Below are 13,608 nucleotides of genomic sequence, written 5' to 3'. Positions count from 1 at the left end.
CCAAAAATTCAGGTTGTCATTGGCGAAATCCTGCTCCCAGTAAAAGAACTTCTCTGGAACGTAGTTCTTTCCACCAAGACTACTCAGGAATTTCTCTCCGGCCGGTCTTGAAAGTACCTGCCGTCATGCAAAACTCAGTAGCATAACAGGCCCCGACCAAAATCCACTATGAACGATTACAGTAATCCCGATCTATCGTACGCAAGCTGGACATGACAGATAAGCGGCTGAGGCGCCCACAGTAGACTAGGAAACGAGACGGTGGTCGCCGGTCACAGACTCGACTCGCCCCGCCCCCTGAGCCCCGGGCTCAGGCGCGGCCCACGTGGGGCGGCGCAGCCACTCCCTGCCGGCGGCGGGCGGCGGGCGGCGCCACGGCGGACCGTCCGCGTAAAGGCGGGCTTTCTCGACACGGGCCAGCTCAGCTCAGCTCATCCCTGCTGCCTCCAGCTTTCCCTCTCGCTGAGCCACCGCTCAGAATCAGCCGGCTGCCGCCGGCTGACGTCATGCTTCGGGCAGGTCGCACTGCGCTGCAGTGCCCACAGCGTTGTCCCACCCACTTTCTGTCATTTGTTGTTGGGCGCAGGACAGGTGACAGTGCCGAGCTGGCTAGTGCCACGGGGGGGGGGGGGGGGGGGGCGGCAGGCAGTCACCCTCCGGTGTCGGCGAGGGACGGCCCTTGCCTAACGGGCTGTAGGCAGTCCGCCAAACATTTGCGACTAATTTTTGTGCGAACACTGAAAAGCAGGTTGTTCCTGCCGTAACACCATTCAATGAAACGGGTAAGTTATTCAAAGTGTAACTCACTAACAGATATCGATATTCTGACGAGTGTGACAAGATTTAGGTCATTCATCAATCATCAGTATTTTATTCAAAATTCATTTACCCTGTGTGCAAATTTAGATAAACAGTTGTTTCACAAAAAAATAAAGTTATATGATAAAGTAGTAAAGGAGTTTTACTATTTGGGAAGCAAAATAACTGATGATGGTCGAAGCGGAAAGGATATCAAATGTAGACTGGCAATGGCAAAGAAAGCGTTTCTGAAGAAGAGAAATTTGTTAACATCGAGTATAGATTTAAGTATCAGGAAGTCGTTTCTGAAAGTATTTGTATGGAGTGTAGCCATGTATGGAAGTGAAACATGGACGATAAACAGTTTAGACAAAAAGAGAATAGAAGCTTTCGAAATGTGGTGCTGCAGAAGAATGCTGAAGATTAGATGGGTAGATCACATAAGTAATGAGGACGTATTGAATAGGATTGGGGAGCAGAGGAGTTTGTGGCACAAGTTGACAAGAAGAAGGGACCGGTTGGTAGGACATGTTCTGAGGCATCAAGGGATCAGAAATTTAGCATTGGAGGGCAGCGTGGAAAGTAAAAATCTTAGAGGGAGACCAAGAGATGAATACACTATGCAGATTCAGAAAGATGTAGGTTGCAGTAAGTACTGCGAGATGAAGAAGCTTGCACAGGATAGAGTAACATGGAGAGCTGCACCAAACCAGTCTCAGGACTGAAGACCACAACAAGAACAACAACATGATGACGAGTTACTGAGGAACCTTACTAGTTTCGTTATTTGCCGATCAACAGGAATGGACTAATCTACGTCTAAATTTACACATCTACTTCGAACTTTTGCAATCATTATACTGAAATTCGGAATAAAGATGAGCCATTACAATTACGTAGTCTTTGTTGTTGTTGTAGTTGTTATTGGTGGTGGTGGTGGTGGTGGTGGTGGTGGTGGTAGTGGTGTTGGCGGCGGCGGCGGCGGCGGCGGTGTTGCAGTCTCAAGTCTGAAGACTGGTTTGATGCAGCTCTCCACGCTTCTGTATCCTATGCAAGCCTCTTTATCTCCGAATAACTACTCCAACCTACATCCACTCGAACCTCCATATTCAATTCCCCTCTTTGTCTCCAGTTTTTACCCCTCACTCGCACCCGACAATACCACATTGGTGATTCCTTGATGTCGCAGAACGAATTCTCTCAAATTTTAGTCGACTAATACCACAAATTTCTTTTCTCCCCAATTCTATTCAGTACTTGCTCATTAGTTACACGATCTGCCCATCTAATCTTCAGTATTCTTCTGTAGCACCACATTTCAAAAGCTTCTATTCGCTTGGTGCCTGTTAAAATACCATCAGAAAAGACTTCCTAAGACTTAAATTTAAATGCGATATTAACAATCTATTCTTCAGAAATGCTCTTCTTGCCACTGCCAGTCTACATTTTATATGCTCTGTACTTCGCTCATCATCAGTTATTTTACCGCCAAAATAGCAAAACTCCTCTATTACTTTTAATGTGTTGTTTACAAATCTAATTCCCTGAGTAGCGCCTGATTACCTCGACTACGTCCCGTCACCTTTGTTCTACCTCTGTTGATGTTCATTTCATATTCTTATTTTCAAGACACTGTCCATTCCGTTCCATATTTTTCTTTGGTTTCCTTTACTGTTTGCTCAATGTAGTCATTCACAGTGGGAATAGTCTATAAACCTATCTCACTCCCTTCCAAACAACTGCTCCGTTTCATGTCCTTCGGCTCTTGTAGCTGCCGATGGTTTCTGTACAAGTAGTAAATAATTTATCGTCTCCTTACGATATCCCTGCTTTTCATTTACTTATAATTTGAAATTATTAATATTATATTAAGTCTTTACTTTGTATTCATATTCTCGTTTTGGCGTCAAGAGTGGGCATTGTTTGTGTAGTAGGAAAAACTCATGGCACTTAGTTCCAATTTGGAACTCACTGTAAAGAAAATGGGTACAGCCTGTGCAGAGCTGTTAGTATAAATAACACGAATGGAAATAATGAATTCCTAGCAGTGCAAGATGTAACACCTTTCCAACGATGGAAAGAAAAAAGGAAAAGTAAACGGAAAATGAAGGCAACTAGTACATAGATTACCAGCACAACAATGACAATCCAGTTTCCACGTACGAGGGGGAGGGACGCAAAAATAACGAGAATCATTTTCCAAAAACTCGTGTATTTGACGAAACATTTTAAAACTTTTAACACCTTGAAAGTAGTGTCCAACAGACATAATACGCGTTTTCCAACATTTTTTCCATTGATAGAAATAGTTTTTAAAGTCTCCTGAACTTATACAATTTAATGCCTCCAACGATTTATTTTCACTACTTCTACGTGTTGCAAATACTTACCTTTCAGGTTTCTTTTCAATCTTGGGAACAGAAAAAGGTCACAAGAGACCACGTCCAGCAAGCAAGGTGAGTGAGGAACCGTTGTCTTTTTTTTTTTTCAAAATCTGCTTGACACTGAATGCTACGTGTGCAGGGGCATTGTCGTTGTGCAAAAGTCAATCTCCTGATTCCCACAGTGCGGGTCATTTTTTTATGACTCCTTCAGGTAATTGCTTTAGCACTTCATGACAGCAATATTCGTTGGCAGCAGCATTCCAGGGAAAAATAATTCATGGTGGACGATCCCCCTGAGGTCAAAAAAGACAAACCAACATTGTTTTCACAAGGGATCTCACCGGCATTGCTTTCTTTGGTCTTGGTGATGAAGGAATCTTCCGCTGGCTGGATTCTTGCTCGGTTTTCACGTCGTATCCGTAACACTAGGATTCGTCGCTCGTTATGACTTTTGCGTCAAAACCCGGATCAGTTTCTGACTGTTCTTTCAGTTTCCGGCACATGTGCAAACGATTGGCTCTCTGGTCTTCAGAAAGCACAGGCGGGACGAATTTTGCTGCAACACATTTCATCTTCAGATCTTCATCAAGAATTATTTGGCATGAACTGCAGGATATTCCAGTTATTTCCGCTAATTCATCCATTGTTCTACGAGAATCAAAAATGATCGCAATACGTGTATTGTCAATGTTTTCGTCCGTTCTGGAAGACTAGGGATGTTTCGGTCGTGCTTCCTCTTCACTTGACATTTGATCATTCTTAAAACGAGAGAACTGCTCGATAGCTTTTGCATGGCTCAGAGCTTTCTCCCCATAAACCGCTGAAGCATTGTGACGTTTCTGCTGCTGGTTCCCCTAACAGAAAACAGAACATGATGCTAGTACGTTTGTATTTAATGTCTGCCGAACACGTAAAGCAGTGCTTGCAAAAACAGCTGTACTAACCACGTAACGTTTACTCACCGATGCTGCTAGGGCAACTGATACAAAATGGTGTCTAGTGAATGCACCTAGCGGGAGAATTCGGAACTATTGTTCTACCAACTACAACAGAACAATTCTCGTTACATTTGGATCCGCCTCATATGTGCCTGGGACCGTATAGAAGATATTTGAACGTGAAGTACAAGGTTGTGGCAAAAAATAACAAGCACACAACTATAAATTAATTGTGCTAGTCGTACTTTTCGATTTAGAAAGTAATTTCACAAACTGTGTTTAACAAGCTTGGATTGTAGATCCGAAGCAATTTCTAGTTACACTAAGCGTAACGGGATTGTCCAGGGTGCTGTGACGTGAAAATTTGTAAATTTATGGAAAGCAGCTTAAAATAGAAACGCATATGAGTCATAAACAGTTTAGCATTAATGCAGGCAGCGTTTAAGAACGAAGTCCACAAATGTTTATTATTTGCACAGTAACTCCGTTAGCAGTCCTTTTGATGCCCAACTTCTACAGTTCAATTCATACAATGCACAAGCTAAATAATTCACGTTAGACGGCCAGGCGTCTTACAAACTCCATCGTGTAAAATTTACAAACCGATGTTAATGCACTAAGGAAACTACAAATCAGCGAGTGAAGCACAGCGTTTGGAATTCTGTTGTCCTTCGGATTCGTCAGGTATTCGAAATGTTTGTGAATATATTCCTTCTGTGTGAAAATGTGGTCAGGAACAGTTGCAGCAGTCATATTTCACAGTATTCTGTGATGTTACAAATCTTTCTGCAGTAATTGTTTTTTTCCTGAATCAAAGGGTTTTCTTATAACATCACCCGAAGCGAAACCAAGAGTTAAGAGAACTTCTGTGCAGTTATTCACATTATACTTACGGCCATCCGAAGCACTCAAGGGAGATGGCTACCACTTGGAGCCGCGCAATGCCTGAGCGCCGAAGCGAGATACACCAGCACTGTGCAGTAAATGAATCTCCTGGATTATTTTTCCATAATAAATAATCATATCATGAAGAACTGGAAAATGACTCCACAGTCTGTAATTCGAGGTGCAAAAATTAATGCAACTAATTCAAAATAATCCGCCGCGTTAAATTTTTGAATCCAGTCATTACGTAATCTTTCGTCATCCCACAAGAATTAGCCTTGCTGAGACTGTTCCGTCTTTAAAGATCTCAAAACTAGTCCATATTTTCTGTGGTCTACCTGAATCTCGTTTCCCTGGGACTTGTATCTATACATCACAGTATTTTAGGATGTCTGTTATCGTCCGCTCTTTCGACACGATTTAGCCATTTTATCTGATGTGCTTCAGTTTCTTCCAGAATGTTCTTAACAGGTAACCTGAATCTTGTATCTTCATTTCGGAAATGATCTGCTTTTTGGTATCCTAAATCGAATGTCGAATACTCATTTCTGCTGTTTGCTTTCTTCGATGTTTCCTCTCAGTGCCTTGTATCCTGCTCAATAAAGGATTACATGTAAACGTGCTTATACTTTCCGTCTGCGAATTTCACACACTGTATCCTCTAATACTTATATTCTGTAGCGAACGTGATCAGAAGTATTGTGGACGTAAATATCGTAACGGTTGTAACTTTTTGCATACCTTATGTTTGAGAGTACGCTTCGTATCTTTGTACCGTTTTAACTGAAGGTTAGACAAAAAGAAGTAAATGTGAACTTAAAACATCTGAGAACGTCCGTGGCTTTGTAATTTTCGTATTGCCATATTTTTGGAACGATCACAAGAAACGAAGAACTAAAAGTAGTAAGAGTTCTACATACATCGTGGAGATAATACGACTGAGTTGTAAGTGCCAAAGGCAACGTGAAGCATAAATGGGATTTACAGAAGGAAAACGGAGATACTGAATGACGTTTATGTGACAGCCCACTCAATGCAAAAGCATTAACGACTTACGGTCTGTAACTACCATACTCTACAGTTTGTGGGGAAAAAAGGCGTTTATAATCTAGCAGACAATTTACCTAGACTGCCTAACGACGTCTTTAGGAATTTTATACGACAGAACTGGCAATCCTCCAGATACGTAAATCTCATCTTGTCAACAAGACGCAACAAACAGACGCTCTCTTAGAAATGTCTCGCATTTCACGCGCCTTTGAAATATTTAGACAAATAAGTATACAAACTGTATCCCATTATTGGCGGAAAATGACATCTGAAAAAGAGAAATCTATCTTGTTGCCAAAGAAAATGATTCTAAAAGTCTGTAAACAAAAACAAACATTTCATAAAATAAAAAATAAAAAAAATGGTTCAAATGGCTCTGAGCACTATGGGACTTAACATCTATGGTCATCAGTCCCCTAGAACTTAGAACTAATTAAACCTAACTAACCTAAGGACAGCACACAACACCCAGCCATCACGAGGCAGAGAAAATCCCTGACCCCGCCGGGAATCGAACCCGGGAACCCGGGCGTGGGAAGCGAGAACACTACCGCACGACCACGAGATGCGGGCGAAAAAATAAAAGCACACAATACAATGAGCAGTTATTTTACATGCTACTTTTTTTTTAAGGAAGAAACAGAGAGAGAGAGAGAGAGAGAGAGAGAGAGAGAGAGAGAGAGAGCTAGAGAGAGCTAGAGAGAGAGAGAGAGAGAGAAAGAGAGAGTAGAGAGCAGAAGAAGAAGGAGGAGAAGGAGGATGAGGAGGAGGAGGAAAGAAAGAAAGAAAGATTAGCGTTCATCATTCCTTCGACAGGGCAAGGGTAGGGAAGAAGATCGACTGTTCCGTTTCAAAGAAACCGTTCTGAGACTTGGGTTAAATGACTTAGCGATAGATCTGGACGTCTGGACGCGGATCTGAAGCGTCGTCCTCCTGAGTCAGAGTCTACTTCGCCACTACGTTTCGTAATGTCGTTAGAGAAAGTATATACTATGCTATATACAGACAAATCATAAACAAATCAGTATGAAAACCTTAAACCGATGGTTGAACAAAGTATTAAATGAAGCTAATTGCAGACTGAGAATAAATATCAAAGGAGTTACACTAAGCATCAGAATCCTGAATTATGAGACTGATGGAAGTCTTAGAAATATACTGGAAGAGTGTAGTATGTCAGAAGACTCGTAAATACTGGTAACAGAAAAAAAGTCTTAACTTTTTGCTGTAAGAAATGCAGTTCATCGTAATAGATTCAGTAGAGGATCTCAATGAAGAGGGTGTACGAGATTGGGTGGGCCATAATTTTTGTAGCGGACATACGTCACTTAGCTGCAGTTACAATAACGACAACAGTAACGATTAGCAGACGTACGTTAGTTAGCTGCAATTACATTAATAACGAGTAAGACCATCAGAGAATCAGCATTTTCAAAGATAACAGAGGCAAAACTTATGTTCTTCTACATCTGAACAGGGTATTTCAAATTCTTTGCTATAAAAAATGGTACAAATGGCTCTGAGCACTATGGGACTTAACATCTGTGGTCATCAGTCCCCTAGAACTTAGAACTACTTAAACCTAATTAAGCTAAGGACATCACACACATCCATGCCCGAGGCAGGATTCGAACCTGCGACCGTAGCAGCCGCGCGGTTCCGGACTGAGCGCCTAGAACCGCTACTTTGCGATAAAGTCATGGGGTACAGGTACAACTGTTGATAGAGACAAAATGTACGCTGGCACTTCACGTGGACGCTAGGCGTCGTTTAAGACTGATTCTGCCCCTGGGAGACGGCAGGGTGTAGGCTGCCTGCGGCGTCTGTTTGCAGTGTGTGTTGCCCAGCATCCCGTCATTTCCTCCGCGTCAAAGGCGGCAGGTTGAGCAACATCAGAGTTTTTGATTCTGTTCTAAAATATCTTTCTCCGCTTAGAGCAGAGCCAGAATAGTAAAACGTAATTTTCTAAGGGGAAAAAACAAAAAGTTCAGTAGTGCACTGATCGCGAAACTAAATTATTTTTAAAGGACAGTTACTATTACGAGTATTTCATAAGATGACGGTGCTTACTACATAATTTATGGATAATTACATTTTTTCGAATACTATCATTAATGTGTGACACAGTGTAGTGGTTTCAACTTGTGAAGCAAACGTATGGACGAGATCTTCCTCAAATAGTCCACCTGTTTCAAACGTACTTCGTACCATGCTTCTATGACAGAAAAATGGAAACGTATACTTCAAAATTCTTAAATATTCATGGAAATGACTTCTCCGTGTTACAGGTATAGTCTGCTATAGACAGAAATTACTTCATTATTCACATCGCAACAATAAACGAATTAATTGGCAGCACAACACAACAGTAACTATGTAATGGTTACTAACTGCTTTAGGGCCTACACTGTACTATTATTATTAGTAGTAGCAGTGGTCAGAGAAAATGCATTCGTAGACTGAAGACTTCCAATTGTTGCCAGTTCAGAAGTAAGAAGTCCACAAGTGTTTTACAAACATCAGATATGCGTATTGTGCACAGACTTTAACTTGGATGATTTTAAATGTAGATGCAGGGTGTGGGTGAAGCAGATGCCTCAGGGTGGGGAGTGGTGCTGAGGAAATATGTTTTGTAACAAGTGTCTATCCTCAATGTGAGTGGTTAGTTTTTCTTTCTGAGAAGGATTTGTATGAAGCACTTGCAACGTACTGCGAATTGCCTCATAATTTCATAAAAGAAGTTGTTAGAAATAAGCAGTACAAACTGTCTCCGGGACTCATTAGTTCGAGGTTTAATAAAACAACTACAACAACTAAATATCATTTACCTTTCGTCATTTTAAAAATGAAAGTGATCAAAGAAAATTCTCTTGCATCGTAAAGTTTACTTGTGGGCTGATGTTAATGGTGGTGACATGGGGGAGGGGGGGGGGTAGGCGGGGGGGGGGGGGGGGGAGGACTAGGTAATACGTGATTGTATTCAGGGTTAAAGGGTTAAGAAAGGTTGGGAACCACTGGCTTTGAGGCACTGATTCTTATGGTTATCTTGTTGAAAATCTATCAGTTTACTGGGGCAGTTAGTAGGCTGCCAGTCCCTGCTAGTTCGGTGAAATCTCGTCGTTCCTAAGCCCGCGAATACTAAAGGACACCCGGCGCCGCTGGGAAGTATCAGCAAACACTTTGGTTCCAAGTGAAGCTGCTCATCATGACGTGGCCTATCATTCCTGGACTTACGTCACAAAGACCTTGGAACAATCTGTATATATACTCACAAGCCACTGTGTAACGAATGGTAGAGGGTACCTCATACCAGTGTGATGAATTTTCTGTACTATTCCACTACTGTGCTGGGCGAGGAAAAATAGCTATCTACACGCCTTTGCACGCGGACTGCTCTGTCTTGTTCTCGGCATCGCTATGCAGACTGCTCGATGACGGGACGAGGTGGCGCAGTTGTTAGCACACAGGACTCGCATTCGGAAGAACGAGGGTTCAAACTCGCGTCTGGCCATCCTGATTTCCGATGACCTCGGTGTTTGGTCCACTCCTGCAAGTCAACCAACCAGCCTACTACTCGACGCTAGCATCATATGACAGCCGCGCAACTTTCTTAGTTGAGTGTGGGCGCGACTGCCGGCGGCTGCTGGCGGCACCGGCCCCGACGCCCACGCCCGGGACGAAGGCCGGACTCCAGCGGAGAAAGCCGCGCAGTGCGGCCGGCGGAACGGCCGCCACCTCAACAGCGGGCCGCGGCCGATCGAGCGATACGGGAGGCTCTCCGCCAGGTGGCTGCCCCCGCTTTCCACCTTGCGTCCGTGACCTGCTCCAATCCTTGTGTGTTTGGGAATTCCACTGCACACCTCACTTTCCTATCTGTCCTTCAGGATGTCACTTCTTCTCCTCCTTCTTTAGTATATATGCCTTATGACACATTTCAACAGGAGGTTCTGCATTGTGTCCTGTTCTGAGCGTCTTCCTTCATCTGATTGTATGTTCTTCTATTTCTAATGTCGTCCATCATTCCAATTCTGTTCCTACGTGTTTCTCGCATTCCTTCCACTTTTCCCCCTGTAATTCTTTGTTGTGGACAATTCCTACGCAGTATATGCTCCAACCAAGATTTTTACCTCTTTCTGATCACTTCCAAAAATCATCTTTATTCTCTTATTTTCTACATTGTTAATTCTTTCAGTCCATCCCTATTTTCTTCATTACTTCTTCATTGCTAGTCTGTCACTCCACTTCACTTTCAGCTATAGACATTGAAAACTTCCTAAATATCTTTCTTCTCTGTTTTCAACTGCCCATGATTCACTGCTGTAGAATGGTAGACACTACGTACAGCAAATCGTTTCCTCGCTTTCACTGGAATTGTTCTAGATGTCAGTAAATGATTCACCTTTCCAAATCTCCTCCTTCCCATAGATATCCTCCTCCTTATTTCTTCTGTACAGCTTCCGTTCCATGTCGTTAAACTTCCCATACAGTAAGGATTTTACTTGTTCATTCTTTTCCGTCTAAGAATGCGTTAACTGGCGCTCACTTCTTGCTTAGTTTCATACTTCCGCCTTACTATATTTATACTGTCGCATATTTCTCGCCCGTTCTTGCAATGCTCTTAAACACCTGCTGTAACTCTTCTTCTGATCCCGCCAGCTCTCTTTGGTCATTCGCGTATTCTACGGTCTTCATCCTTTCTCCTACGATTACAATGCATCTTGCGACGTCTGTTGCCCTACGTATCAGTCCATCTCCGTACATGTTGAACGGCTTCGGTGACAGTTAGGATGCTCGGCTTAAACCCCACCTAATGCTCCTCTCTTCCGCCTCCTCATACCCTATTCTGTCACTTTTTGTACCAGATACGTCTTCACTGTGTGCAGGCTACCTCGCCACATAGCCTAAAAAGGAAAGTTGTGAAGGAAAAGATCGTGCGCTCGCTGCCTCTACGTATGAAGAGGAACTTCAGGCAAATTCTTGAAGATCAAAACAACAACAGGTATGTGGTGAGAGCTACTTCTTTCAGTAGGATTTTGAGTCCTATCTCATTAGTGTTCTTTCAGGCTGAGTAGTAACCTTATCAGGCAAAGCTCGTGACGAAATCAGAGCTGTGCTTTTGCTAGAACAAGCTACACTACATTCATCCTCAGTCACTCGAGAAAACCACTGTAACCATAGTTATGGATAGAAGTTTATGATTTTGCAAATTTCTGGCCCCGAGTGACTTTCCAGTGTATTAGACATTGCGCCATACAGCACGGTGCCAGTGTTGTTGCGCATGAGATAGCAATGGACTGATCGTTTATCGAATAAAACGAGGGAACGACAGAATGGAATGTGAATCCTTTACCAACGTAAAAATCTAATTGCAACAATATTTAGAAGTAATGAGGAAGCCCTGGTACACATGCAGCGCCATTCCGAGTCATTTCTCAGTAGAAACATCAGCGCTGATATGGCTTCGAGCGCGGACCGTTGCGAAGAAGCGAAGGAGGTGGCGGGTGGCCGCGCGGCAGAGCTGGCCCTACCGGCGCCGCCACGCAGCCCGCCCTCCACCCGTGACCGACCAGCAGCAGCCGTCGGACTTGGAGGTGGCTGCTGGTCTGTCCTCGAGCAGTCGTCATGCGGCCGTTGCTTCGGATGCAGCAGCGAGTAGTGCGGTGGACCTCCGCTCAGCAGAGCTTGCTCTGTTGGAGGCCTCACCCTACCCGCTGCCTACGGTGGACCGGTGCAGAGACTCGGAGAATGAGAAGAACGGCACTACTGGACTGGATCGTCCGCCATCTACGACTTTACGACTCGGAAAGAAAGGCGCAACACTGCAGAGGTAGCGCGCTTATTCTGCAGACGGGGGCTTCCCCTGCACGCTGTAGCGCACGCACTGGGTGTAGGAGGACCACCTGCACCCTGCCCCACAACTACGAGCAGCGCTGCGGACCGAGTTTCCGCTTCGCACGCAACGACGACTGTCTGCCGGCCCGCGGCCGCCAAGGGCAGCACACTGCGGCAGAGCTCGCCACCTGCACCGCTCCAGGAGGGCCTTGCCCTACTGCCAGGCCTCGTACCAGGGGAACACCGGCAGCTTAGAGGATGGAAGTGGAGCCAACCTCGCGAAAGCGCCCAGCTGACGCGGACGCGGCCACCACCAGCACGAAACGCAGCGCCACAGGCGCCGACCTCACCGATGAAGGCGGGAGACGGAATATCGGCACCGGAAGAAGACGCATCCGCCACTGCCCGTCATCGTACAGTTTGTGGGAGCCTTCAAAACGTTCAAAGATGAAGTGTATCGTGAAGGGCAGCTGCACAACTTGGTGCAAAATTGCCACATACTCGGTCGAAGGCTACAAAGGGGTCACCGTGAAGAAGGAGGGCTCTTCGGAGCTGGTGTAGACGTTGAAGGTCTTCTTCAGCCAACTCCCTTTCATTATGGACCCAGTATACCTAAAAGAGCTGCTGGAAGAAATGGGCTACTACTCTCGCACTACCTCACGAATGAAGTCGACAGTAGACAACTGAGAACACACTGTTCTTCCTGGCTATCCTCGACGAGAACGCGAGGAATAATAAGATTTTCGCCGCCCGTGGTGGCCGAGCGGTTCTAGGCGCTCCAGTGTGGAACCGCGCTGCTGCTACGGTCGCAGGTTCGAATCCTGCCTCGGGCATGGATTTGTGTGATGTCGTTAGGTTAGTTAGGTTTAAGTAGTTCTAAGTTCTAGGGGCTGATGATCTCAGATGTTAAGTCCCATAGTGCTCAGAGCCATTTGAACCCTTTTTTGAATAAGATTTGCCAGGTCAAGCGAGTGGCTGGTATCAGAGTTATGGTAGAAAAACTTCACAGTATGAGAGCGTCTCCGCAGTGCTTCAACTGCGAGGTCCTCGACCACATCGCGAATTATTGCCAGATGCCCGCGCAGTGTGTGAAGTGTGCGGGTGCGCACCTCAGCCGTGACCGCACTAACCCAAAGACAGACCCTCCACGATGCTGAAACTGCCAGGGGAAGCACGTGGCGAACTACCGAGGTTGCAGCCGCAAACCAGAGAGCACGGTCGGCCCCTTCGAGCCGTTACAGCAGGGAAGGAGGTACTCCGCAGCAACAGCAGAGAGGTGAGTGCCAGCTAGGCCGCCGCAACGCGTCCAACAGCCGCCCAGCGGCGCGGGCGTCGGCATGAGCGCGCGCCTTTCGCGGCAGGCGCGACGGGGAGCGCACCGCAGGCGGATCGACCGGCACCAGGAAGGGGCAGCCGCCGCCACAGGTCGCCACCGACTCGCAAATCGCCTGTCAAGCCCAAAGACGACACCGCGTGAGGAGAAACCACTTGCGACAACTGAAGCTGCGGAACTCGGAGCGATATATTAAACGAGTTCACACAGCTCGTCATCCAGCTCAGCTGCTGTGCAAGCAGCTACCCAGGCCAACACCACAGCAGCATCCAAACTCCCAGACATCGTTAATACACCAGTCGTGGGCCTCACAGTTTGCGTGCAGAACGCGAACAGTGTAAGGACACAATACGGAGAGTTTCGGCAGTTCCTGCGAGACGAGGCTGTG

General features: G+C 45.4%; 1 protein-coding gene across 1 annotated transcript in view; it reads left to right on the top strand.

Annotated features, from left to right (window-relative positions):
* Positions 1-11,886, top strand: part of LOC124545959 (glucose dehydrogenase [FAD, quinone]-like) — a 116,143-nt gene extending 104,257 nt beyond the window's left edge. The window contains exons 9-13 of the mRNA XM_047124922.1: positions 243-535; positions 1,717-1,788; positions 9,670-9,866; positions 10,939-11,054; positions 11,469-11,886. Coding sequence (XP_046980878.1) covers positions 243-535; positions 1,717-1,788; positions 9,670-9,866; positions 10,939-11,054; positions 11,469-11,886 — 1,096 coding nt within the window. The remainder of the gene's footprint in view (positions 1-242; positions 536-1,716; positions 1,789-9,669; positions 9,867-10,938; positions 11,055-11,468) is intronic.
* The last annotated feature ends 1,722 nt before the right edge of the window (positions 11,887-13,608 follow it).

Source organism: Schistocerca americana, chromosome 8 (assembly GCF_021461395.2).
Source record: "Schistocerca americana isolate TAMUIC-IGC-003095 chromosome 8, iqSchAmer2.1, whole genome shotgun sequence".
NCBI classification, from domain to species: domain Eukaryota; kingdom Metazoa; phylum Arthropoda; class Insecta; order Orthoptera; family Acrididae; genus Schistocerca; species Schistocerca americana.
The sequence above is the reverse complement of the archived record's forward strand: the minus strand, read 5'-3'. Positions and strand labels throughout refer to the sequence as shown.